The 27,815-nt window shown below is 41.1% G+C and overlaps 1 protein-coding gene across 1 annotated transcript; it reads right to left on the bottom strand.

The window, feature by feature from the left end:
* Positions 1-2,817: 2,817 nt before the first annotated feature.
* On the bottom strand, positions 2,818-27,766 carry homer1 (homer scaffold protein 1). Its single transcript, XM_084935811.1, has 9 exons — positions 26,570-27,766; positions 12,860-13,016; positions 10,274-10,405; positions 10,092-10,184; positions 7,320-7,462; positions 6,340-6,499; positions 6,136-6,246; positions 5,936-6,016; positions 2,818-4,356 (listed from the first exon to the last, which is right to left on the bottom strand). Exons 1-9 carry the CDS (start codon positions 26,572-26,574, stop codon positions 4,168-4,170), a joined length of 1,071 nt encoding a protein of 356 aa, XP_084791937.1. The 5' UTR covers positions 26,575-27,766; the 3' UTR covers positions 2,818-4,167.
* Between the last annotated feature and the right edge of the window lie 49 nt (positions 27,767-27,815).

The following is a 27,815-nucleotide window of genomic DNA, read 5'->3' as shown; positions in this document are numbered from 1 at the left end:
GCTTGCTTCCTTACCTTTTTTACTGGAGTTGTTGATTGTGTTGATGTGTGTGTGTGTGTGTGTGTGTGTGTGTGTGTGTGGGGGGGGGGGGGTGTTTTGGTTTGGTTTTTAATATCTGTTCAGAAAACTTGTTAACTGAAAAACTAATCCCACATTTTCCTGTTTGATAAGCCATGCACTGAGTGAGCAACATGTCATATGTATGTATATGTATATGTATATGTATGTATATATATATATATATGTATGTATATATATATATATATATATATATATATATATATTACACATAAATAAATAAATGTGTGTCTTCTTTTTTCTTCCCACATATGCTGACATTGCACTGATAACATCAGTGCTGCTGTGTTTGAATGATTACCAGCTTAGCTTAGCATAAAGACTAAAAACAGAGCTAGCTTCTCTGTTTAAAAGCGATACTTAATGAGTTTTAGACACTAGTTTTGTTTTGTTTATTTATGATGTAATTATGTCAAAGCAGGACTGTTACTTGGCTGATTTTAAACACAGACCATCAAATTCTGACAAACCTGAATTTGGCCTTGTTTAAAGTAATAAATAACTACACATAGCAAATGTTAGGGAATTGTGTTTATGTTTCATGTCTCTGAATACTGGATTTTTTAAAATGAAAAATCTTTTTCGTCTCTAAACTAGCGGGGCCTGTGGAAACACAGACTCAACAGTATCGCTCCTAAAATACCTGTGGGGCTGTGTTCCAGTCTTCATGCTAAGCTAAGCTAACTGTAGCATTATGTTTTCTGCATACTGTATAACAGGAAGACAATTAGTCGACTGTCAGAGTAAAAGACTAAGTGTTAAAGTCATCATGAATAATTTGCACGCAGTTCCTCTTCATCCTGTTAGATTTTTAAATATATCTGTATGAGTGTAAACCTTTGGCAGCAGATGATCTGACTTTCTCCTTTTTTCTTTTCTTTTCTTTTCTTTTTTTTTTTTTTTTTTTTAACTTTTACAGGAGTTTTTTTTAGGTTTGTTTGTTTGTTTTTTTTTAACCATTTTAACTCTGGTAGATTTCAAATTCCACCCATAACTCTTTGCCAGTTTGACCTTTACGACCTTATGCATGTGATTGGTTTGATGACAAACCAGTTACAACGTAAGTGCAATAACGAAGATTGGGGGGGCTTTTAAGAATGATACTGTAATGAAATGTAAATCATGAAAAATATATCCGCATGCCTAAATGTATTGAAGTATTTATTGAAACTTCATATTTTAAAGAATTTTTAAAGCGTACAAATGTAAATGTACTTTAAGGTTTTCTTTTTGTTTCCTATCATGACATTCCTCTCTGCTTTCTAAAGGCCATTTATATTTATATATATATATATATATGTATATGTATATATATATATATATATATATATATATATATATGTATATGTATATGTATATTTTTTCCTTTCAAAATAAAATGATGCACCAAAATGTTGTTTTTGAATCTTTCTTTAGAGTTTAACCACCACATAATATGCTGTTATCATTCTAGTCCATAATCCATTTACAGAATCCAACAATCATATTTTTATTCACCTTCCTGAGAATCATTGTTTTCAAGTTTATTCCCACAGACAGACAATTAAACAACACGTCTGTGTTTTTAATAGTTTTAATAGCTCCCCTTTCTTAAAGAGGAAACCCACCAACCCAGTCTGCTAATCCAGAGTAGACACTGCTGAGGAGCTGTTCCCCATCATCCCCAGACTCTGCTTCTTCTTCGAGGCTTGAGGAGATCCTCAAACTATTCTTTCCACAGCGTAGCTAAATCACCAGCACTCCATCCCCACTATACAGTGTGGGTACTGTTTCCTCCTGAGATGCATTAGTTTGCCAGAATTGCTTTAAACCTGACCAAAATTCTTTGTCAGTGAACTCAACGAACTCTTCCCAGACCTTATTTCAAATAGTTTTTGTCATATAACACCTAATCACAACATAATTAGTCTCAAGGTGCTTCGTGGGGAGATCGTGGCTCAAGAGTTGGGTGTTCGCCTTGTAATTGGAAGGTTGCTGGTTCGAGCCCTGGCTCGGCCAGTCTCGGTCATTGTGTCCTTGGGCAAGACACTTCACCTACCGCCTACTGGTGTTGGCCAGAGGGGCCGATGGTGCGATATGGCAGCCTTGCCTCTGCCAGTCTGCCCCAGGGCAGCTGTGGCTACAACTGTAGCTTGCCTTCACCAGTGTATGAATGTGAGAGTGAATGAATAGTGGTATTGTAAAGTGCTTTGAGGGGTCCCGAAAAGTGCTATATAAATGCAATCCATTATTATTATTATATGACCCTACAATAATACAGAGGAAACCCCAGCAATCAGACGACCTCCTACAAGCAAGCCCTTGGTGACAGTAGGAAGGAAAAACTCAGATTTAACAGGAAGAATCCTCAGGTACAGACATTGATGGATGTCTGTACCTGAGGTTTTGCTTCAGCTGCTGCCAGAGCTGCACTTTGCTTGGCCTGCCAGTACCTGATGAGTCCTTCAGTTTGACAGGTCCATTCAAAACACCATTAGAACATTGTGGGAACGTTTCCTGCTAGTTGAGATGCAAAAACAAAAACATTCATGGATTTAAATGCTTCAGGTTGACGTGCTGAATGCCTGGAAAAGTGACGGTATGCTGGTACTTAAATAGTCCAAAGAACAAGCTTTGAAATAGGACGCAAGTTAAAACTTAACCAGGCAAGTCCAACTGCAGTCAGGTTTATTTAAACCTGGTTTATGACAGCAGGGCTGGTTTACTGTGAAATATGCTCATTAAAACACAACTGCAGCGTTTTCATTTGGTTTTCTTTTATTAAAAACTCAAAATTACAATTTGTGTCTGTAAGCATGTGGTTTAATCAGTATTTCAAAGTCTTATTCAAATGTTTCTTTTTTCCCTTTACACCACAAAAATCCATCCAAGTGTCCCGAATGTACCCGCGCTAACAACAAGCCCTTAAATAGTGTTCTTCAGGTGTACACGCTGAATCGTATTCCTCTCATTTTTGGCAATAGTAAATCCCACCAAATAAAAAGTACCGCTACTTAGCTACCATTGATGCATGTCTGTACCAAAGGCAACATCAGCAAAAATTCAGATCTGTACAGGAAAACATTATTTGGCAAAAGAAAAAAAAAACTGCAGTCAACCTGCCGCATTTTCCTTTTTCCTTCGATAAACAGCTCAAAAATATTGCCAGGTTTCAACATCTTGACACTCACGTACCACATGATAAAAAAAGATTGAGTGAAAATGAGATGTAAATAAAGATACTTTGATTTTGTACAACTTCCATCATAATAATAATCATCATCGTCACAAATTTCAGTAATAAATTAACAAAAAAAAGGATTCAATCATTGCACTTCATGTCGCAACAGAAACAAAGAGGGGAAACGAAACATCTGACTCACTCACACACACACGAACAAGTGCACTATGAATCTGTTATATCCTTAAAAAAAGCGTATAGAAAGAAAGAAAAGACGTTTGAGTAAAATCCCACCTCGATGTCTTAAACGTATCCGAGAGGAGTAAAATTACCTGAAAGTGAGAGTGGAAAATGTTTTTTTAAACCCTCTGGTGCTGCCCTTTTGTATTGCTCATATATTTCAGAAGAATATTTCACGATAGATACCGACGTCCTCCGGATCCTCTTTGTGTCGAGTCCACACAACAAATAACCAAATGGATCTCAGAGTTTATTTGGCTGATGGCGACGTGGGTTTTAATAAAGATTTGTGCCTGGAAAAAAAGTCGGAAAGAGGAAAAAAAAGAAAAAAGAAAACAAGAACAATCACAGACTCTGAGTGACTACATTTGAACGCACCAAAGCAACGTTTAAAAGAAAAAAGCGAATTTCGCCTTTAATGTTTCCGTAGAGCGAGGAAAGCTTCTGTGGATTTTTCCAGAGTGGAGCGGAGGGGAAGGCTTCACATGGCGGTTTGTAAACGATCTGAGCGTGGATGTGTGTTAAAGTATAAAGTCGTGTGTAAACTTTTACACGCGTGTGGGAGGAAAAAAATTTAAAAAAGAGAATTCAAGTTGTCAGTGAGCAGGTGAGTGCCGACATGCGGTAAAAGTCTCGGCGCTGGCTGCTGTGTTGATGGAGGTGGTGGCACAGTCTTCGTCTCTCTCCGTCTAGCTGCCCTCCAGCAGCTTGGCCAGTGCGTCCCGCAGCTCGTTCAGCTCAAAGATTTTGCTGTCCAGCAGCTCCAGCAGGGAGCGCAGGCTTTTGCGAAAGGCTTCCCGCTCCAGCTGGCTGCTCTCCAGACGCTGCTCCAGATCAGTCAGCTGGGCCTCCAGCGTCTGGTTTCTCACCTCCGTCTCCTGATAGAAACAACACACGTTCTTTAAAAACGCACATTTTTAGCTTCATATTTGTAATTTGGGACTCCACTGAAAATCATTGTTTACTTTAAACGAGCCCTTTATGAAGCCTTCGTGACCCATTCGCATTTTTTTTTGTCTTTTGTCTTACCAGTGCTGCTAACTTGTCTGGTTAGCAGCACTGGTAATATTTTTTAACTCGGGCTTCAACCAATGCAGTATGGACATTTTATTAATGAACCTCATGTTGGATTTTCTAAAAATGTTTACGTTGGATGCCCTTCCTGACACAAGCCTCCCCTTTTATCGGGTACTGGGAGTACACTGGCCACAGATACGCAGTCCATTACATTATACAGATTGATCATATTTAACATCAAAGCCTTCTTTGAGCAGTCTTGAAGGAATGGGGTCTACAAACAGAGGAAGTAATTACTGAAGTTACCTCGGATCAATCAGAAAGAAAGAGCTTAAATAAATATCAGTAGTTTTGAAAGTTGCCGTACATAATGATACGTCTGTGGGGTGGCTATAAATAATTGTTTTCTCCAATGGTTAAAATTTCATTTGTGAAGACATTCATGAAGTCATTAAGGTTAAAGGAATACAACGCTACAGTGCTGAAGAGAAACCCAGGGTTGTTCTTATTTCCTTCTATCAGTGAGGGATAATAAGACGTTCTAGCTTTACAGAGGGCCATTTTATAGAGCAACAAACTTTCGAGTTATCTGCTTTAAGTCACATGTTTGTGACATGGACTGGAGTACATCTGATTAGAGGCTTTCTTCTTCAGAGGAGCTACAGTATCCAGAATCATACACAGTGAGGCTGTAACACTAAACAGGTAATGGCATTATCACTTGTGGCCAGATAATGCCATTAAGCGGCACCAAAAGACAACACCACCACACACACAGCCAAGGGGCTTGCAGATGTAGAGCTGCAAAACCTGTCAATCACTGTGGCCACACCCCTAACTCCAACATCTGGATGCACTGCAAAATTTGTCTATCTCTACCAGGCTATAAGCATTCTTTCTAATGCTGTAAAGTTAGCCATGATACTTTATGAGGACTGACTTAAGTGGCCAATGGAGGAACTGCAGTTTTTGGCACTTCTGTGTGCCAGTTGGTTAAAAAAATACGGTTTTGTAAAAAGATAGCAACCGCCAAAAGACTGTTGAAATACTGGTCCACAATCCATGTTTTACATATACGGTGAATTTTTGAAATATTTATACTAAATACAGTCTGAAACAAGCTCCTCCTTCGTTAAAAGTTCACTTCACCCCTCACCTGGTTTCCAAAGACAGAACCACATTTGTAACTGTTTTATTAACATCTGTTACTGTGTGGTAAAGCAGTTTTTACAAAAATTAATATAATGCACGAATTGATTGATTTTATTATATTTGTTGATGTTATTATGAGGAAAAGGCAACTCTGCAACCCATCTGGCACCACTTCCTGGACTTGGGATGGTCATAGATGGAGTCCTTTTTTTGCTCTTTCTATTTTTACTCACTATTTACAGACAGCATTAATCTTTATGCAACACATGATCATTGAGCAATACTCACCTGTAGCCTCTGTGTGAGGGAATCTCTTTGAGACCTAAACTCATTGGCACTCTCCACCTCTGCTTTAAGTCTCTCCAACTCCTGCAAGCATGATCAGAAAGAGTGTACAGCTCAGAACAGATGGTAAACGCACCAATCAAAGTCCAGGCATGCAAAATCCACAACTTCAACCCAGTAGGACGAACAAGCACTCGTTGTACCTCCTCTTTAGCCTTCAAAGCCAACTCCAACTCTTCTATTGTTCGGTTGAGTTCAGTCTTTTGAGATTTAATCCCCGTCGTTTGGCCGCTCACGCACTCCAGCTCCGTCACCTGCAATCCAAAAAGGAAAAGAAAAAGCATTCACACGTGGTAAAATGGGATCACGCAGTGAGTACTTTCCTGTGTGCAGGGACAGAGTGATACCCGTTTGTGTAGCCTCTCAGCTTCTTCCTGATAGGCTGCCAGCTGCTGCTTCCACTGTTTGACATTGGCTGTAGATTCAAGAAGAGCCGCCGTCAGTTTGGCATTGTTCCCCTTCAGCGCCGCAAGCTCTGCCTCCCAGTGCTTATTAATGCTGGATGAACTGAAAATGGACAAAGGAGGAAAGGGAATAACTGGAAAAAGGTGAAAAATGCCCTTCAGAATTTTCTTAAGCCCACAGTGACATTCAACAGCATTTGGCGTAATTATTACTATACACGAGGTGTGTACATGTGTGCTTATTTTCAGCTTTGTGTTATTCTAAACGGAAATCTATGAGAGAAAAGATGGTGGCTGTCCCGTCCCGTCCCCAAAGAGCCAATCAAAGCCTGGACCAGGAAACAGATTTTCCATATTAACCTCTACTGTGCGCTGATGTACAAGTGCAGTATTTCTCAGCTTACTGTGACCATAATGCAAATTAACAAGGCATCTGTGGAGTGCTCCGGTGGGATGAGCAAAGATGCTGATCATGTGGGAATTTCAGGCAAAAACAGCTAAATGTAATATAATAATAATAATAATTCTTTGACAGCTGATTCTGTTTGGTTACCATGAAAATTCATCTTTCATTTACACAGAGGCTTCAAAAATAAAGAATAAATCTTTCCACTCAAGTGTGCGTGTTGTGAAAAAAGGTGCCCTACAAAACCAACAGAATTTGTCTCTCTGTGCACCCTAGAGCTGACCACCATGAATAATTCTTTGTGTTTCAGGCTTCCAGACTGTTTAATATGAATGAAGACCCAGCTGGTGATGACTTTTCTGTGTAACCATTTCATGCCTGATGATGTTTTTTAACTACTTGACAGCTGGATTGAACTGACTTTAGTCTGAACTAAAATAAAGTGCTGAAAAGTGATGTTACACGTTACTAAACAAGAAGTGCGACTGTTTCTGCGATCCAGTGAGCTTTGGTTTACCTGTGTGAGAAGGGCAGTGCATTCTGGGAAGGCTCTGCTCTGGCTTCGGGGTGCTGAGGTGTATCTGGTGTAACTCTGTCATTGTCTGTACCGTTGATGCTCTCTGAGGTCAAAGGTGACTGCAGATCACCTGGGGCTGACTCCTGATTTGGCACATTTGTGAAAGTGAAAAAAACAAAAGAAAACAAACAAAAAAAAAGTCACTTCAACACTTTGAGAAATTGATGCTGAGAGTTAAGACTGAAAGACTGACACCACACACATCTGTAAGCTAAATAAGAAGCTACGACAAGTTAGCTTAGCTTAGGGGGTGGAAGGTGATGGAAACAGGAAGGGGAATACAAAGACGCCAGTTTGTGTCAACACTCGGGGAAGACTCGGAAAAGGTGCTGTCAGATCTGAGACAACAAAGTAATTTTTCTTCCATTTGTCTTTACCTTCTTTATAACAGGTTTGTTGACTGACAACACATTCCTTTTTACGGTGCCACCCTGAGGACGAATCGTTTGGGAGAGCAAAAGGAGGCAAAACAGGCCACACAAGGTGTTAGCTTAGTGGCTACAGCAGCATAACGTGGGCATGATGCCGAGAAAACACCAGAAAGCAAAACACAGCAGCGATTTCCACAGTTAGGGCTCTCCAAGTAGAATGGTAGCATTTAAATATTAGCAAATACAATGTGTAATATCTCAAGAAAGAAACTTCTCATTCACCTCATAGAGATACCTAAGAATTGATAGCTTTGCATGATTCACAATAATACTTAATCATCTTATCTTATACAGACCCTTTGTGCAGCCCCTAAGTTCACCCTGTGTCAAAAAAAGGTGTTTGTGCACCCTTTTAGTCAACTATCTTCTGATTGGCTGCCCCTTGTAAGCAGGTTTAAACAGTAGATGGGCGTGGCTCTGTGCTCACAGCTCACACTTTAAAACAGCAGTCTTTAGCAGATTCAGATCTGAGTCTAAGTCTAAGTCTTCTTCTTATAGTGTTTTGAGTTTGGGTGAGGAGGTACGTGTCAAGTTTAACATTTCATTGTAAAGCACGGTGATCAGCCCTATATTGGTTGGACTAAGTTGTAGGAGAGTTTCTAATAGTGTAGGCCCTGGTAGGGGGCTTGAGTCTGAAATCTGGGAACGAATAACGTGCCTGGCTTGCAAGTATCTGAAAAAGTGTGATGGTGGTAGACTGTATTAAAATGTACCATCTTAAGAAAAAACAAGCTCACTTTGACTTCGACGACAACACGTCTCAAAGAAAGTTGTGATGGGCACAAAAAAATACTGCAAAAATTAAGGGTACTCAAAAGAAACAGCTGGAGGAACATGTTGTAACAAATTAAGTTTACTAGTAACAGTAATGTGACTGAGTACAAAAAGAGCCTCTTAGAGAGGCCACTTTCACTTTCACTTTGTTCTTGAGTTATTGTATTCACAAACTTGCCTGTTTGACAAAGTGAAGTAGGTTTACAGATCTCAAAAAGCAACACTTCACACCACAATCTAAAGAAACTCAGGTTTTCTGGACCCCAACTAACCACGGTGCGAGCCATTATCCACAAATGGAGAAAACTTCGAACAGTAGTGAACCTTTCCAAGGTTCCAGTCTACCAAAGTTTACTCTGAAAGCGCACTGACAACTCATCCAGGAGAACAACCTCTAAAAATCTGCAGGCCTCACTTGCCTCAGTTTAGGTCAGTATTCACGAGTTAAGTATAAGACAGAGACTGGGCAAAAATGGCATCCATTGAGAAAACCACTGCTGACCAAAAGAACACAAGAGCTCATCTCACATTTGCAACAAACATCTTGGGAACTTTTGTGAAACTATTCTGTGGACTGATGAGACAAAAGTTTAACTTGATGGAAGGTTTGAGTCCCGTTACATCTGCTGTAAAACTCACGACATTTCATAAAAAGATCATACCAACAGTCAAACATGGTGGTGGTAGTGTGATAGACTGGGGCTTCTTTGCTGCTTTAGGACCTGGGACGCCAAAACGTACGGAACAACAATTTCTAATGTCTACTGAGAAAATCATGAAGGAGAATTTTCATTTTCAATTTTCAATCTGAAACACACCAGCAAGTCCACCTCAAATGAAGGTTTTCTTTCAGTATCCAGCTCAAAATCCAAATTTAAATCTGATTAAAATGCTTTGGCATGACCCTCAACAGGCTAAGAAGAAAAACAAAAACCAATGGAGCTACATTAATACAATGTTTCAAAGAAGAGTGGGCTAAAATTCCTCCACAGTCACATGAAAGACTCATTGCCAGTTATTGCTGCCAGGAGTGGCACAACAAGTTATTCCATTGAGGGGGCAGGTATGTGTGGATACCTCTTTTCTCTTGGTAAATAAAATCATCATTTAAAAACTGCAGTTTGTATTTACTCGTGTTAGCTTTGTCTATATTCGCTAATATTTCAGTTCCCAGATGGTTACAAACTGTCGCTAACAGAAGAGAAGATGCTACATAGTGACAAACACGGCCCTGTTCCAACTTCTTTGAGATGTGTTTCTGCTGTCAAAAATCAACATGAGCCAGTATTTTTCTTAAAATTGCAGATTTTTTCAGTTTAAACATTCATGTTATATAATGAGGGAAATGTGGGATTATAAGATTTGCAAATTCTTGCATTGTGTTTTTACACTTTGCACAGTGTCTCAACAGTTGGGTTTGTATTACAACAAGTTGTCAGCACTTCTGCATCACCTGTGGTGGTGGTACTAGGTCTGAGGCAGTGGTAGTGTTTTTAGTGTCTGTTACCTGAGAGGGCGTGCTGGTGAGCTCCATCTTCTCCTGAGACTTCTCCTTGGCTAACCGTGCCGCCTCCTTGAACTCTGCAAACTTCTCTGCAAACTGAAGTAACAGAAGCAACTGATACTACAGCACGGCTGGCAACTGAGCAGCGAGCTTTGGTTTCTGATAGGGCATCGGCAGTTTCTCACCTTAACCAGGTGGCTCTCCGATGAGAAGCCGAGGCCGTAGACAGTGTTGGCTCGGCTGTCCGCCCACTGGCCAAACTTTTGCGATGTCTTGGTGAACGTCATGTTGGGGGTGATGGTGCTGTTTATAATGGCCTGTTGGGGACAAGTTGCACATGACAGAACGTCATAATCAAATGTACACATGAACAGCTTATTCAAGCCAAAGAGAGTTTAGAGCTAAAGAAAAGAAATCACTGTCAGCTCAAGGTCAGCATGCTTGCTTTTCTTGAGCTTTATGCAGTAGGAAATGACTCCATCAGACTGTCAAAACCTGATCCAAGTGCACAAGCCTGGTGGTCAGGGATGGCCGCACGCAGACCAAAAGAGTGACATGAGCCCACCACAGCAGGAGGGGTCCGGGGCAGTGTGGAGTGGCCTACCATCATGGGGCAGAAGCCATGTATACCCTCCAATGTGTTGTGACCACTACTTTGTAAGTGCACATGAACAAACAGAGGAAAACATGATGGACACTGAATTTAAAGAGCGGTTCTGTGAGGAGGTGCATGGGTATCTCAGTCTGTACATGTGGTATTTAAAACAATATAAAAACAATAAAATTTGCACTAGTTCTTGGAATGAATCTGCATAAGTAGTGGAGTAAGTAAGGCAGGATCATTCTAGACTTGCAATATGGTTCATGGGAATTTTTAGATTTTAAAAAAGTAACTTTTATGAGTGCAGTTTTGTATTGATTTTTCTTTTTTTTGACTCTTTCACCAAACACCCAAGGTAAACTTCCAAAAAAAGTCTGGCCTGGTAGAAAAAACTGCTGATTTACCAAATATATATGTATGTTTCTCATTAGTTATACACTTACAGTAACACATAACAGTGGTTTCTAAAATTTGACAGGCTGTAAGAAAGTTAACAGAAGGGAAGAGCAGAAACAAACATTCATGGTTTTCAAAATAAGCATTTGAACACAGCGGGTAGACAAATGTCAACAATTTGCAATTGGCTATGTTTTTAGCTTGTGATATCAATTTCATGAACCACTTGGGGGCAGCAGAAACTACTGACATAAAATCAACTTTTTAATTGATCCTGCAAACAGTTGCTCATTTACACAATCAGCAGCAGTGAGGGAGAAACATTATGAGTAATCATGAGTGTGTTTGTTGAGCTGTTAAAAGCTCAGCAGCTAGCAGCTGGAGCAGGTTGCAGGTCGGACAGTTGTTTTTCCTGTTGTTGAAAACATCTGCCTGCTTCTGCTGCTGATGAGTAAACCAAAATAGCCGTGGTTCAGGGGGTTGGGAAGCTTCGGTTCGATCTTGGTCATTGTGTCTTTGGGCAAGACACTTCACCTACCGCCTACTGGTGATGGCCAGAGGGGCCAATGGCGTTATATGGCAGCCTCGCTTCTGTCAGTCTGTCCCAGGGCAGCTGTGGCTACAACTGTAGCTTGCCTCCACCAGTGTGTGAATGTGAGAGTGAATGAATCGTGGAATTGTAAAGCGCTTTGAGGGTCTTGAAAAGCGCTATATAAATGCAATCCATTATTATTATTAAATGTGCAACCAAGAAGCCAAAAAATGGATGAACTCACTATAAAGTTTTGAAAACTCTTATTATTAACAAACAGGTTATAACCACTTTTTGTGTATTTCTAGGATCCATGGGCGTACTAACATGTCAAACATCTCAAAAGTTTGCTCCCTCTGGAACTTTGCAAGTAACACCAGTCATTGTGCGTCTCTGCTGAGAATCCTTCTTGTTGTCTGGATAATAATGTCCTCCAAGCACCAGCCCACCCGACTGCTGCTATTTTCAGCACAGCACAGCTAACTTGCTGGTTCAACAACAGCACCGCTAGTCACCCATAGAGACTCTTGCATAACTATGCTAACTCCACCCCTGCACCTCTCTCAAGACTAAAATAATCACTGCCACATAGATATGACGGGCCTGAGTTCAACTTCACTGCTCTAGGAGAGAGGCCAGGCTGAGGCACAGCAGTCACAAAGAATATGCACTGATGGAAAACCAGTGTTTCCAATTATTTATATGAATATATTTATATACAATTAAAACTTCAATTCAGTTTTATTTACATAGCCTCAAATCACAACACCAATCGCCTTAAGGTGCTTTACACTGTAAAGTAAAGACATGAAAAGTTATACAGAGGAAGCCCCAATAATCAAATTGCCCTGTATCAGTAAGCACTTGGCAGTGAGAAGGAAAAACTCCCTTTCAACAGGATGAAACCTCCAGCAGAGCCAGGCTCAGGGAAGGCCATCTTCACTGACTGGTTGAGGGTGAGGGGAGGGAGACGGGACAAAAGACACGCTGCGGAAGAGTGCTTTACTTCCACTTTGGTGAAATCCAAAAAAATATTCTTGGGTGGTGGAATGTGTGGTGGATGAAAGCATTTCTACGATAAAAATACGTAATTGTTTGATAGCCGAACAAGTAATGTTACTATAGCAAAGCACGTAAAAGAAGTTTGATGAAATCAAAAGGATGTAGGTAAACATGTAAACATAGGTTAAAACTGCAATCCTGTACCAGGTAGGGTTAAGAACTGGCTTTACTTGTACACACCTTGGATCCATCCAGGCTGATGATTCGATATACATTCCTGGTGCTATCGAAGAAGTACGACACTGTGACGGCATGTTTACTCGTGGGAACCCAGTTCTTCTTGGTGTTCGGGTCTATCTGGAAGACGTGGGCCCGCGTACTGAAGATGGGCTGCTCTCTGCACAGAGAGAGGAAGAAACAGATGAGGATGTTTAAAAGTTTCAGATTAGGATGGTTTAAAGATGTGAATGATTCAATTAAACAGTAGTTTGGAAGAGGAAAAACAAGAGAAATACAGTCCGGATCAAAAGTTTAAGACCACTTGAAAAATGGCAAAAAAAATCATATTTTGCATGTTTAGATTGTAACAAGGTTCCAAGTAGAGCTTCAACATGCAACAAGAAGAAATGGGACTGAGACAAAACATTTTTTGAGCATGCAATTTATTGAAAACAATGCTTAAAGTGAAACAGCTGATCAAAGGTTTAGGACCACACCTCCAAAATAAACCTGTAGACTCCCACAAAACAGAAATCAAAGTTCCAAACATGAACTCTGTAATGAGTAGCTCCACCTTTATTGTTGATCACTCAAAATTCATTGTGGCGTATTTGATGCAAGTGTTTCCATGATGTGAGTGGGAACATTTCTCCAAGTGGTGAAGATGGCTGCACGAAGGGCATCTACTGCGTGGAACTGTTGTCCATTTTTGTAAATGTCCCTTGCCATCCATCCCCAAAGGTTCTCACTTGGATTTGCATCAGGGGAACATGTAGGATGATCCAAAAGAGTGATGTTATTCTCCTGGAAGAAGTCTCTTGACCTGCAGGCATTGTGTACTGTTGAAAAACCCAAGTCATTACCACACAGGCGAGGGCCCTCAGTCATGAGGGACACTCTTTGCAACATCTGGACGTAGCCAGCGGCCGTTCGACGCTCCTGCACCTCCTGAAGCTCCATTGTTCCGTTGAAGGAAAAAGCACCCCAGAACATTATGGTGCCCCCTCCACTGTGGTGCATAGAAAACATCTCAGGTTGGATCTGCTTGTCATGTCAGTAACGTTGGAAACCATCAGGACCATCAAGGTCAAATATTTTCCTCATCAGAGAATAAAACTTTCTTCTGCCTTTCAATGTCCCTTGTTTGGTACTCTGAAAGTGCAAAGTCCAAGCGGTCAGTTCTGCAGCGTTCAAGGAGATGAGGCCTTTGAAGACATTTTTTGTTTTTGAAGCCTTCCAGTCTCAGAAGCTGTCTGATGGTTATGGGCCTGCAGTCAGCACCAGTAATGGCCTTAATTTAGGTCGAGGATCGTCCAGTGTCTTGATGGACCGTCAATTGGATCCCCCACCTCAGTGCTGGTGAAATTTTGGGGGGTTTTTCCACTGGACTTTTTTGTTTCATAACCCTCAGGATCATTAAAGAAATTTCAAATAACTGTCTTACTGCGTCCCACCTCATCAGCGATGGCGCACTGCAAGAGATCCTGCTTTTGCAGTTCAACAACCCGACCACATTCAAAAAGGGAAAGTTGCAAAACATGCAAAATATTTTTTTTGCCATGTTTCAAGTGGTCTTAAACTTTTGATCGGGTTTGTATTTGGTCCTTAAAAAGTGTCAAAAATCCTAGTTTACTTTTCTCCCAAAGTGCCCTAGATCAGACAGCAATGAAAAATATCTGAGACCAACACTGGTTGTGTACTGGTTGTGTTGTGTTCACTGACTGAAAGGAGTCCCTCCTGAATGATGGAGCTCTTCATTCTGCCTCTATCAGAGAGCACACAGACCCTTTGGAGGAAGCTAATTTCTGACAACTCATTCTTTCAGTCGCTTCCCAAAAGGTCACAGCCTAATACTGCACAAACCATCATTTAAAAAAAGGTGGTATAAAGCTGAAAGCAGATCAACTGTACCCTCCTTTGTCCACTGTGATAATGAGCTTTCATCCGTTATCCCTTAATATTCAGAGCAAACGGCAGCACAACAAAGACAAAAGAACAAAAAAGACTCTTTTAAATATGTTGGCTTCTCTGCTCACCTGGTGTATTAGTCAGAAAACACTGTCCATGTGGGAGAAAGATTGCGAACAGATTTTTTTTAAGCTATCTGATTACAGAATATTTACTATGAATATTATTAATAAGATACTAAAGAGGTGGTTTTACCTCCATGGACCAACTGGCAGGACATCAATTTTGACTTTTTATCCCCTGCTGCTTGTGTCATATCACAGGTCTTGGTGTAATTTCTTTATTTCATTCGGAACTGTTTACGAGCAGTAGCAGGAAATCCCATATTTGTCTCCATTACTATGGACTGCTCATCCGGATAAAACATTAATCCACATGTGGAGAACAGGCGCCTGTGTGTTCACAAGTTAATGTGACCCCATTCAAAAGCGGCATAAATGTCAGTTCCAAATTGTATCCGTCTACAGAGACATTTTATAATCATCTGGTAGATACTGAGATATCTCACGGGATAATCCTAAACAATGATTTTTAAACAATGTTTTTCTCTAGTGGTCCACCCAGCTGTAGTGACTAAAGTGGTGCACCAACCTACCAGCACTGGCAAAGCTAAAGCATACATGTAAACGGAAATATCCAACTCTGTCCTGTACTGCCATGGAAAGGAAGTCTCAAACAACATAATGAAGACACCATTTCTCATCCCCGCACATCCATAATTCACAGACCTACTCTGTTGTTGAACTAGCAGATGCTGAACAATGGACGAAGAAAAAAAGCCAGCAGCCATTCACACTGAGAGCAAGTGCGTAAGTGTGTCTACCGGCAAAGGTGAACATAACACAACTTAGTCAAAGGAGCTTGCAAAGAAAAGCGTCTGGACTTCTTTAAGTTACTTGAAGACGTTTCACCTCTCATCCGAGAAGCTTCTTCAGTTCTAAGGTCAAATGGTGGAGAGTCCCAGATATAAACCTAGTGGGAGTATCCCCCCACAGAGGGACAAAAGGACCCCCTGATGATCCTCTAATTGCCTGAGCCAAGGTGTGAAACTGGGTGTGGGTCCCAATCAGCCAGAGTTTCGGGTGTGTTCATTGTGAAACCTGGCCCCACCTTATCATGCGAATTCCTGAGGTCAGATGGCCCAGGATGTGAGTGGGCGTTAAGGCGTCTGGGAAGGGATCTCAAAACTGGATTATAGATGGCAGAGAGTTGGTGTCGTAAACCCCCGCCTCTGTTCAAAGATGGTCGCTCACAGTGGACATAGATGGCTTCTTTCACTCCTCTTTCAAACCATCTGTCCTCTCTGTCCAAAATGTGAACATTGGCATCCTTGAAAGAGTGTCCTTTATCCTTAAGATGCAGATGGACTGCTGAGTCTTGTCCTGTGGAGGTGGCTCTTCTGTGTTGTGCCATGCGCTTGTGAAGTGGCTGTTTGGTCTCTCCAATGTAGAGGTCTGGGCATTCCTCGCTGCACTGTACAGCATACACCACATTGTTAAGTCTGTGTTTTGGCGTTTTGTCTTTCGGGTGAACCAGTTTTTGTCTGAGCGTGTTGCTGGGTCTGAAATGCACCGGGATGTCATGCTTGGAGAAAACTCTCCTAAGTTTTTCTGATACACCGGCTACATAGGGGATGACAATGTTGTTGCGTCTGTCCTTCTTATCCTCCCTCGCTGGTGTCTGGTCTTCTTTTCTGTGCCTCTTTGCTGACTTTAAGAACGCCCATTTAGGATAGCCGCACGTTTTGAGTGCTTCCTTTACATGTGTGTGTTCCTTCTTTTTTCCTTCAGGCTTAGAGGGAACATGTTCTGCCCGGTGGTGTAGGGTCCTAATTACTCCAAGTTTGTGTTCCAAAGGGTGATGGGAGTCCACAAGGAAGCTGTCCCACTCAGACCCATAGTCAGTAGCATAAACTCAGCCACTTATAACATTGCTAAACACCTTGCTACCATCCTTGCTCCTCTTGTGGGGAACACCCCACACCACATCAAGAACTCCACCGACTTCACTGACAAGGTCCAGAAACTTACCCTGGATCCAGATGAAACCATGGTGTCCTTTGATGTAGTCTCTCTCTTCACTTGCATACCCACCATGGAGGCCGTGGAGACTGTCAGAAAACGACTACAAGAAGACAGCTCCTTGGAGGACAGGACCAACTTCACACCCGATCAGATTTGCACACTGTTAGACCTCTGCCTCACCGCTACATATTTCAAATACAACGAAGGCTTTTACAGACAAAAACATGGCTGTGCCATGGGCTCCCCCGTGTCACCTATTGTAGCCAACCTTTACATGGAGGAAGTGGAAAGGAAGGCTCTTGGCTCTTTCAAAGGAAGAGTACCCAGCCACTGGTACAGATATGTGGACGACACCTGGGTCAAAATCAAGACACAAGAAGTGGAATCCTTCACTGCGCACATTAACGCTGTGGATAAAAACATCAAGTTCACCAGGGAAGACACAAAGGACAACTGTTTGCCTTTCCTGGACTGCGCTGTGCACATTGAAGAGAACGGCAAACTCAACATCGAAGTTTACCGGAAGCCCACACACACGGACCAGTACCTCCTCTTTGACTCCCATCACCCTTTGGAACACAAACTTGGAGTAATTAGGACCCTACACCACCGGGCAGAACATGTTCCCTCTAAGCCTGAAGGAAAAAAGAAGGAACACACACATGTAAAGGAAGCACTCAAAACGTGCGGCTATCCTAAATGGGCGTTCTTAAAGTCAGCAAAGAGGCACAGAAAAGAAGACCAGACACCAGCGAGGGAGGATAAGAAGGACAGACGCAACAACATTGTCATCCCCTATGTAGCCGGTGTATCAGAAAAACTTAGGAGAGTTTTCTCCAAGCATGACATCCCGGTGCATTTCAGACCCAGCAACACGCTCAGACAAAAACTGGTTCACCCGAAAGACAAAACGCCAAAACACAGACTTAACAATGTGGTGTATGCTGTACAGTGCAGCGAGGAATGCCCAGACCTCTACATTGGAGAGACCAAACAGCCACTTCACAAGCGCATGGCACAACACAGAAGAGCCACCTCCACAGGACAAGACTCAGCAGTCCATCTGCATCTTAAGGATAAAGGACACTCTTTCAAGGATGCCAATGTTCACATTTTGGACAGAGAGGACAGATGGTTTGAAAGAGGAGTGAAAGAAGCCATCTATGTCCACTGTGAGCGACCATCTTTGAACAGAGGCGGGGGTTTACGACACCAACTCTCTGCCATCTATAATCCAGTTTTGAGATCCCTTCCCAGACGCCTTAACGCCCACTCACATCCTGGGCCATCTGACCTCAGGAATTCGCATGATAAGGTGGGGCCAGGTTTCACAATGAACACACCCGAAACTCTGGCTGATTGGGACCCACACCCAGTTTCACACCTTGGCTCAGGCAATTAGAGGATCATCAGGGGGTCCTTTTGTCCCTCTGTGGGGGGATACTCCCACTAGGTTTATATCTGGGACTCTCCACCATTTGACCTTAGAACTGAAGAAGCTTCTCGGATGAGAGGTGAAACGTCTTCAAGTAACTTAAAGAAGTCCAGACGCTTTTCTTTGCAAGCTCCTTTGACTACGATGACCTGGATGACTGAGAACCTTCACAGACATATAACACAACTTATGCAATCAGCCACAATGTAGGGATTTAGATTACATTAATGTATCTGGAACAGGGGAATGCATGGGCATTTGATTGTGATATCAGTTGCATTATATATCAAGATAATCTGACACAGACCCAAACTAATGTAGACAAAATCATTAAGACATCTGCCAGTACAAAAATGTTCTAGAAACCTTCAAAGATTTTGTAAGAATTAATAAAAAATGACAAATGTGGAAACTTTGAAAGCCATAATACAGCATCCTTCATGTCATATTTCAATCAAAGTCTGTGTCCCAAATCCTGCCCTTTACAAAATTTAGTCCAGCTTAGATTTAACCCTTTAATTAATCTGTGGTCTGCACAGCAATATGTGCTTATCCACACACAAACCCAGACAAGCCATAGCTAGCAAGACATTTAGGCTTGCTTGACTAAATGGAGATTTGGATGACTGGTTGAGGCCTTGGACACGGACTAAGATGTACACAGAAGATTAGGTGCAGCATGCATTTCACATTAGATAAAAGCAGGTCCTTTAACTGCATGTATCTAGCCTCCGAGGCAGTTCTCTTTTAAATTAAGCTTGACACCCCCTTTTAAGATGTATCATTACGAGGTATACTTCACTTTTGCACATAACATCAAAATGTGAACAGCATTTCAAGTAAAGACTTAGCAGAAATTATAGAGGAGAAAAATGTTTTTCTTCTGTACAAATGAAACATGTTTTAGTCTCAGGGACCAGAAAATGATTTGTGCAGTCAACCACTATAACTGCGCTTGACTGTGGAGGCATCTTTTATTGTCCTTCTGAAACCTACTGTCTCCTTTTGAGTGTGTCGTTGATAAAAAAATCAGACTGGAATTAAGCTTTGTTTTTTTTAAGCAGCAAAAGAAGCAGAGACAAGTTAATTCTTCTTAAATAATGGAGGTAAACAATACAGCAGAGTACACGCAGAAACAAAAAAACGCACATCTCTACATGAACAGGGATGATCGGACGACCTCAGGACCCATTGGCAGCAAAGCTCTACAGCAAGCAAAAGCTGGTGATGCTGCTGAGCAACTTGTCGGAGATAGAAGGGATTAGACTTGTTAGAAAAACAGGCTTATCATTGGACTATCATGATCATGTGGGTCCAGATACTGAAGGAATCTTGGTATGCTTCCATATCCGTTCGTTAGGTGCAGATGTGGAGCTGATTGCTGCTGTTTGGCTGACACTTTCATTTTAAGTGCCTCTTTCACACCAGCAGCACCCATCGCAGCCACAGCTTCACCTGACAAGCCAGAGTGACCTCTGACAGGAAAACTGACATAGTGTTATATTTTTGTTACTTTTTATGTGCAAGTGTGTGCAGGCTGGTCCTGACCAGCGGGGTGCACACTGAGATGAGGTGAACAAATGAAGCCAAAGGTGACCTGGAAGCACCTGTGCCAACATACAGAGATCAGCAGATACTGGATGACTTCCAAACATTGCTATGGATGAAAAGCTCCCAGGGTCTTGGATTAAAAACAAGCTTTGACTGTTCTGGTTGCAACTGGTCACAGTGATGAAGGAAATCCACAGGAAATAAAGAGCAGATATATTTAGAATATTTAAGGGACAGACATAAAGATGGAGACTGTACTCAACAGTGCAAAAATAACAAAAATAAAACAAAACCATAATACATGTAAAGAAACATTTAATGTGAAAGCACAATTCCAGACTTTTATCTAGAAATACAATCTCAACTTTTCTTAAAATAGATTTTCAACTCCAATCTGAAAATTATGACTGTTCTCGAAATGATCAACAGCTGGGACACTACGCGCAGACCAACTAATGCTGCTACAGCTAACAAAAGGTAAAGCTGACAGTGACATCTATAAACGCTTTGGTTACTGTATCTGAAACAGATAGTGTCATATCAACATGCAAAATGGGTATCACTTCCAGCGCGTACTGGATTAAGTCAGGGATCAACTTTCACGCTCTGGGCTACCAGACGAAAACAGACATGGTCCTGAGAGGACTGCAGGTTCAGTCTAGTTACAATTAGTCAAAAAGCTGCTCAAGTTAGACAACAGATCTAAATGCAGCTAGTAACCCTGTGTGTAGCTCAGTACTTTAACAAGCTCTTTATTTCAACATGACTCCTTTAGTGCAGTTCTGGTTCTGAGATGTCTATCTGCCAGGCTTTTAGGGAAAGTAGATATGATTCCTTGTCTGGCAGCTAAGTGTTCCATGACTCCTCTGAGCCCAGCTATTGTTCCCATCTCTGGGAATATCCTGTCACATCTCACTGTGTTAATTAAGCTAGCAGAGCAGAGGCTTATTTAAACACTGACACAGTTAATGATGTAACGATGTGTACATGGGAGTCACACCGGCTTCATCAGCTCATGCAAGCTGGAAGTAAAGAACCATATAAATACACTACAGGACATAAACTCATTAGAAGCGCTTACTGGATGAAAGTAAAGCTCTAGGAGAGACTGAATGCAACAGCACTCTTTGCTTTGGAGGTTACGTGCGAGTCAGAGTTCACAATAAAGACTTCCTCTGACATGATTTGGTTACAGCAGCTCTAACCTGATATCTACCAGGAGATGTTATCGATGAGATATTATGCAAAACAAGCAAGGTTTCAGACAAGATAATTAGAACAGCACAAACTGGCTCATGAATTTTTTTAACTATTGTGAGCTGTTTTTTAAAGCTGTGTCAAGGCAAGCCAATTAAGCTAACATCACCTCTGGCTGACCTTTTAATGTTTCAACTGGTGAAGCAATATTTGGTTTGGCTATTGCGCCGATCCTGACTCAAAAACCTAGATCAGATGTTCCTGACAGATCAATTCAGTTTCATGTTGTTTGCAGCAAACTGGTGCACAGCTAATATACCAAGGAGGAAGGCAATGTGAGTTGTAAAGACAAGTGCAAATAAATAAGACAAATAAAACAGATCAAGCTGGATCAGTGCATCCCTAGTTTAATATAACAACAATAATCTGTGTAACAAAAAAGAAAAACCTTCACAAATATTTGCAGCTGCACTTCAAGCAATAGCACTGTGGCTGCCAACACAGATAATGTTTAGTACCAGCAGGATGCTAATTACACACTTTCAAAATAATTCACTGGTGATAAACTGTATCAGTGACATTCTCCTGTATTAAACTAAAATACAGAAAGATATCCTGAAACTATCTGCTGCATGTAATACCTTGGACTCTGTTAATCTAACTTGTAAGTAGCTACTCAGTTGAATGAATTGAGTAATCTGACAAATGTTATCCAATTTCTTTCAATGATTTTAAGGCAAATATATAGTCAGGTGGTTTTAAAATAGTTCTATAAGCCAATAGAAAAATGGGTAAGGTAACTATTGGAACTAGAGCACATAAAGGTATTATTCAGTTCAATCTCAACTCTTTTGTGCTTGGTTTTAAAGCCATAGTGTAAAGAATCTCACTTTTATTCCAAAACCATTTTGGTTGCCTCTTTCCTTCATGTCTTTACTTCTTTAGTGAAGGGGACCCCTTCCTAGCCACATACATAAACAACACAAGTAGAATGGCAATGTCCAGCTATAAGAGTTTATAAGAGTGCATCAATTTTCTGGAAGACGGAATTACACAATATTATATATATATATATATATATATATATATATATATATATATATATATATATATATATATATATATATATATATATATATATATATATATATATATATATATATATATATATATATATATATATATATATATATGCATACAATTTTATTTTCTCTATTAGATAACCTCAAAGAGTGACTGACTGTACCTTAAAAGGCTAAACTTCTATCAGTCTTATCCCCTTCAGAATTTAAAGAAAGGTAAAGTTATTCAGACTGAAAATGAATTTAATGCAAAGCTAAAATGAATTTAAAAGCCATATATAATCAACGTTTGATTAATTCTTAAACAAGAATAAAAGGCATTGCTGGTCACTGTGTCAATGTCTCAGTTAGCCGTGGCTTTTCAGGGGCTTGAAGTGGGTGCAGGTCATTAGTCTGACAGTGTGGCCTAGATCAAACTCTGCCCCGGTGCAGTGTGTCTCCATGAGAGCGTGGCGATTGTTAGCCCATAATCCCTTTTCACAATGAAACCTAGCATTCGAGTCTCAATGACATGTACTTGTACGTGAATCTGAGTGCAGATGTCGTCAGATCAGCAGAAACATTCACAGCAACAGAAGACACACACGAGCGCTGGTGTTTTCAATGGTGGCAAACAAAGATGTGGACTGTTTGTGACCGAAACAATTCTCAGATTAGTTTCCAATGACAAAGAGTCTATTAGGACATGTCACAGTCACTCAGGACACTGAGGCTTGTTGATACCTGCCACATTTAATGACGTCTGGGGACTGATGCGAAACAATTTCCTTAATCGGTCACAAATTTGGGATGCAACTAACGTCAACTTGAAGTGTTAACTAATCTGATTAATCTTAATATCTTCACCACTTCATCTGGCTATAAATAAAGTATCTATGAATATAACAAACAAACAGAACTATTCACATCTAAGAGCTTGAATCCAGCAAACTTTTCTTGCCAATTGTTTCTGCACTGATACATAGTATGTGTAATTTAGTTTACAGCAATAATAGTGCAAAAGAGTCATTATTAAAAAAAACATTTAAATTTTGTATATTTTCATGCAACCATTTATATATTAGCATTTCATTAATCCAGTCTGTCTTAAAATAATTATCAGAAAATGCTTGGAATCCACTACAGATGGGAGAAGTTTTTATGAGCAGCCAGTCAAATGAGTGCACATGCATGCTCTGTGTGTTTGTGTGTCTGTGTGTCTGTGTGCATGTGCGTAAGAAGGAAAAGTCCACAAGAATCAGCTGTGCAAAAAGAATATTTAATCTTCTGTTTGGGATTATTTGGGTTTTAAAACTGATAAAACTGGCAAGAAACTAAACAAAGCAATCGGATGCAGAGCGCCTTCGCCCGCAGCCAGGAAATGAATGAACAGGTGGGGATAACAGACGGTAGTAAATGAACAGGGTGCACAACCACACATTCAGTTTTAGGTCTAGTTTTTTCATTTTCTTCATGAATTGACATTGTTTTTTCAGTACTAATCCATTAGATGGAGACTTCTTTACATTTACTCTCTGCCATGGTTTGTGAAGAAAAAAAATAGTGCTGCTAAAGTGTGCATAACATGGCCAGTGCCTATTAGTGCTTATGTTTTACCGATATAGTATCCACCAAGGTAGTTTTCTTTTCTTTTTTTACAGTCAACAGACTATTAAATAAGCAAATTAATCCCATTCCCGTCAAAAACAACAACTATCGCTAATTCGGGTAATCACAAACTACCCAATCCTAACAACCCAAACAAAGGTGTTGGCTGATGTTTGGTTTGTTGGCTGATATCAGCCTATCAGCACATTGGGCCTCGATCACACAGCACTAGAGTCTGATCTGCGACTACCTGCCGTCCTCCGGTCAAAAGGCGGGAAAAAATGCGTATTTCCTAACTGATTGGTTTATATTTGGCTGCTGCTACATAAAATCGCTTGCAAAGAGGACTCTGGACGAAGGCCCTCTTTGTAATTGCATTGGTCATTAGCAGATTGCTGTGGTTGCTCATAGCAAGCATTGAAGACTTGACTTATCTGCTAACACTCTCTCAGCTTTCGTGAAACATGAAAAAACAAACTGGAGGTTTGTCTTCGGAGTAAAAGTTGTGCCTCACGGGTCACAGGTATGAGAGATGTATACAGTGGAAAAATTATTTGATCCCCCGCTGAACTTTGAAATTTCTTTTATTTTTAAGTCTCGAATTTTATGTTAGATTCATTTATTTCTTCTTTATAAATCGTAAATCATTTTTTACCTATCCTGTCTATACTATATATGAAGGACTATATCAAGAAGAATATTGAAAACAAATCTGACTACAAGCCAAAACTCCACTGAGTGAAAGCAATGACAGCTGCAGCCCGTGTTTGCTATGCACAGGAATAATAACTCCGCATTACTAACTTAGCTGCTACGTTGTCATGGCAACTTCCCATGTGGTCATGAGCTGTGAACATCCTCCAACTCCGTCGCTCCCTCTCCTTCCTACACGCTCTCTCGCCCAATCCGATCGCAGCATCCCTGTGGGTTAGCCCACTCGCAGAGGGAGGCAGCAGGAGCCTGGCAAGGCAAAGCCTCCAGTCCCAAACGCCCATATGCCGCTCACAGACCTCTAGTCTTTCAGCAGCCGACAAAAGAGAAAGAGCAAGCGTGGGACACTCGGCTGGCCTGACACTTTCAAACTATTTCTCATGACAATAATGAAGTCCTGTGTCTTTTCCACTGATGCTCTCTTTGTCTGAATGTACGAAGTTCAGAGAGTCCGAGCCCTTCTGTAACGACTCTTCTTTGACACTGAAAATAACACAAGCTCATAGAGGAAGTGAAAGAAGTTATGAAAGACTGGCTTGTCTTGAGGAAACCCAACTGAAATCACAAAACAGCAGCTGAGAACATGTCAATTTATATACAAAAACATTTCATTAATCAGCCACAGCTCACAGCGCCAGCTTAAGACCCATAATATTCTGACCTATAATAATATTTAAAAAGATTCAGACACCCATTTGCCTTCACTTTTTAAAAAAAATTAGGAATAAATGTGAAAAATAAACATTAAATTTTGCCTATTTCTTGTTGCTTATCATCTAGGAAATACACCAACAGAGCCATCTACATAAAAAATTAGCAAATATCAGCTGATTTATTGCTGTAGCTCTGCATACCACGTCTTGTTTTTTCCCCAGACACACTAATCTTCCCATAAACCTGTCAAATATTCCTATCTGAAAAACCGCTTTTTAAAAAATTGCTCAAATAAATCACTTTGATGGTTAATTGCTCAACAAAACACCTGCCTGTCGACTGAACTATCATTTTAGTTCTACCTGAAAATAGCAGTGACTTTACACAGGAATGGGACAGATGGATGCAGGCACAAAGGTGCACCCAAAAGGCTCCAGCTGTTATCAGCGCGAAGGCTTAAAAATATCAACATATGTAAATGGGTTTTATTTATTTAAAAGCATTCAATTGGCATACATCAAAGAGGTTACCCGCATAAGGATAAAATACATGAATTGCACAGACTTCTACAATATCACAGACTCATTGTAATAACAGTATGGGAATAACTGTCTGAAGCTGCGCACCCATTTTTAAGCCAGTAAAAATAAAAACTTTGTAATTGTCATTTTAGGGATTTTATTGTGTTGTTGCTGGATGTACTATGCTTGCTGTTGTTTACTACAAAGTCCTAACTGAATTCCAGTGGTAGGGGTGTGTCACTGCTGCAACTTCAGATATGTTTCAGTTTCCACTGAAAAAACAAAAACATGCCAGTGACATTTGAACCAATGAAGTTTGAGCCTTTTTAAGATCAACAACTGCACAAAGAGGACAGGAACAGGGAGAATTGCTAATTGAGACAGTGTAAACACATACTGTAGGACATACTCTCTTTTGACCGACTCAGAAACTGATTGTTGACTGGATTACAACCACTGGCCTTGAGAATTACAGAGGATGAGGAGGCAAGCGATTCACCAATCCCCTTCTCCTCCTTCCCAACTACAATATGACAACAAACCAATCCCATGCTACATCATCTGGAGTGGGAACTAGGTCGCTCTTGATCAGAAGAATCACCACAGATCTGCAGGCTCGGCCACATGTAAGCACCACAATGGAGCTGTGGTGATGGAGCCCCCCCCCCCCTTTCCACATTTACTCATGGTAAAACATTAAATATGCTCTCCCTATCATCAGTAGCTTACTTCATCGCAGCCTCATCCTTATTGGCTTCTGTAAGCTGAAATGTCAGCGTATGGAGGCTTTAGGTGCACATAATGATGGGATAGTGGTTTACAGTAATTTCTTTCTATGTAAGAGGAGAAGGGATGACAAAAGTGCTTGATTTAATTAGCAAATGGGGGCTAGCTAGCAGACTGGCAGCTGTGGGTGTTGAAATCTGCAACAACAAAGTGTGCCACACTCATGACATGGGGAGTGAGAAATACAACTTCCACTGAACCACCACTTTACATACCCCATTATAGCTGGATTCTGGTCTCTAAGTTGAGTCGAAAATGATCCTCTCAGCGGTCTCCTGAGAGCTGTGCGGACAGGCTAGCTGCAGCTTTGTTTTTGTTTTTTGTTTTATCCGCTCTCCCTCTCAATTGAAAGCCGCTCTCTGCTTGTTTGTGTGAGCTCACAGCCCGGCGAAGCCCCACTCTCGCTGTTCTCAGTCCGACATGGCTCGGCGTGTTGTTGTGCCCTCTGGGTGCATCATATTTTTGGCTTAGGTGGTGGTTTCATCCGTGCGAACGTGTCGGTGCACGCATGATGACTGACAACACGCGCGCGCGCTGCTCTGGCTCTAGTAGCCGCCGCCGTTAGCTAAAAAACCCCACAACCAAACTCCACAGTAATGCAGGATTATGGAGCTCAACTCGGGCTATTAAAAAAAAGAAGAAGAAAAAAACTGACAGCAGACGGATGGTGTGATTTATAACCACATTAGACTCGAAGGGATCGTGCTGCGCTTTTAAATTCAGAGTGAAATTATCGAAGGGGAAAATTGTTAACGTGTTTTAGCAAATAAAACTGCCTATAGTCTCTAAATGTGACGTTAGCTGGCTATAAATGCTCCGTTGGCTGGTGTATAATCTGAATAGGGATGGCAGACGTTGGGATAAAAAAATTAACATTCACCCCTCAATTTCGACACTCATAAATCCCTCTTTAAGTCGCTGGCTCTTGATTGAAGTCCTCTGTGCCATTAAAATCCTCAAATCGGAGAAATATTAAAGAGTTTTACCGCCGCAAGTGAGACATTTAACGCCGCTCTGTGGTGACAGACATCTTCTTTCCAGACGGGGCTTCATCTCCGCTGCTTTTGGAGAGAACACAAAAAAGCCCTTGGAGCACACTCCGGGTTTTATCATCACGTCCTGCCCTCCTCCAAGAGGAAAAAAAAAATCAAAACAGCTTCACTGACGTCGATGTTCGCCACAAAATTTTCCTTCATTCACAAACCAGCAGATTTCTCCGTCTTATTTTGTTTGCGTTGTTTCGCGAAAACTGGATCTGAGATGGTGGGAGAATAGGACACTGATGCTCCTTCAGCTGCTGGTTCATCCTCTCTCATCGTTAGCCCGTCTGCCCTCTGTTAGTCCCTCATCTCATTCATCAGCTCCGCTCCATCCGCCGCCTCTGCTCAGAGGGAACGACGTCATCACGCTACGTTAACGCCTGCAGTTTTGACGTTATTGGCAGTATGTATGTCCTCACAT

Source organism: Perissodus microlepis, chromosome 7 (genome assembly GCF_051167445.1).
Source record: "Perissodus microlepis isolate ML-2025 ecotype Zambia chromosome 7, ASM5116744v1, whole genome shotgun sequence".
Classification (NCBI taxonomy): Eukaryota; Metazoa; Chordata; class Actinopteri; order Cichliformes; family Cichlidae; genus Perissodus; species Perissodus microlepis.
This window is presented reverse-complemented; position numbering and strand designations above follow the sequence as displayed.

Excerpts from the sequence above, each read along its gene's own strand:
- homer1 (XM_084935811.1), bottom strand. Across the intron at positions 7,463-10,091 it reads TCACCAGCACGCCCTCTCAG|GAGTCAGCCCCAGGTGATCT; the intron begins GTAACAGACACT and ends GTGCCAAATCAG. Across the intron at positions 4,357-5,935 it reads CCCTCACACAGAGGCTACAG|GAGACGGAGGTGAGAAACCA; the intron begins GTGAGTATTGCT and ends TGTTTCTATCAG.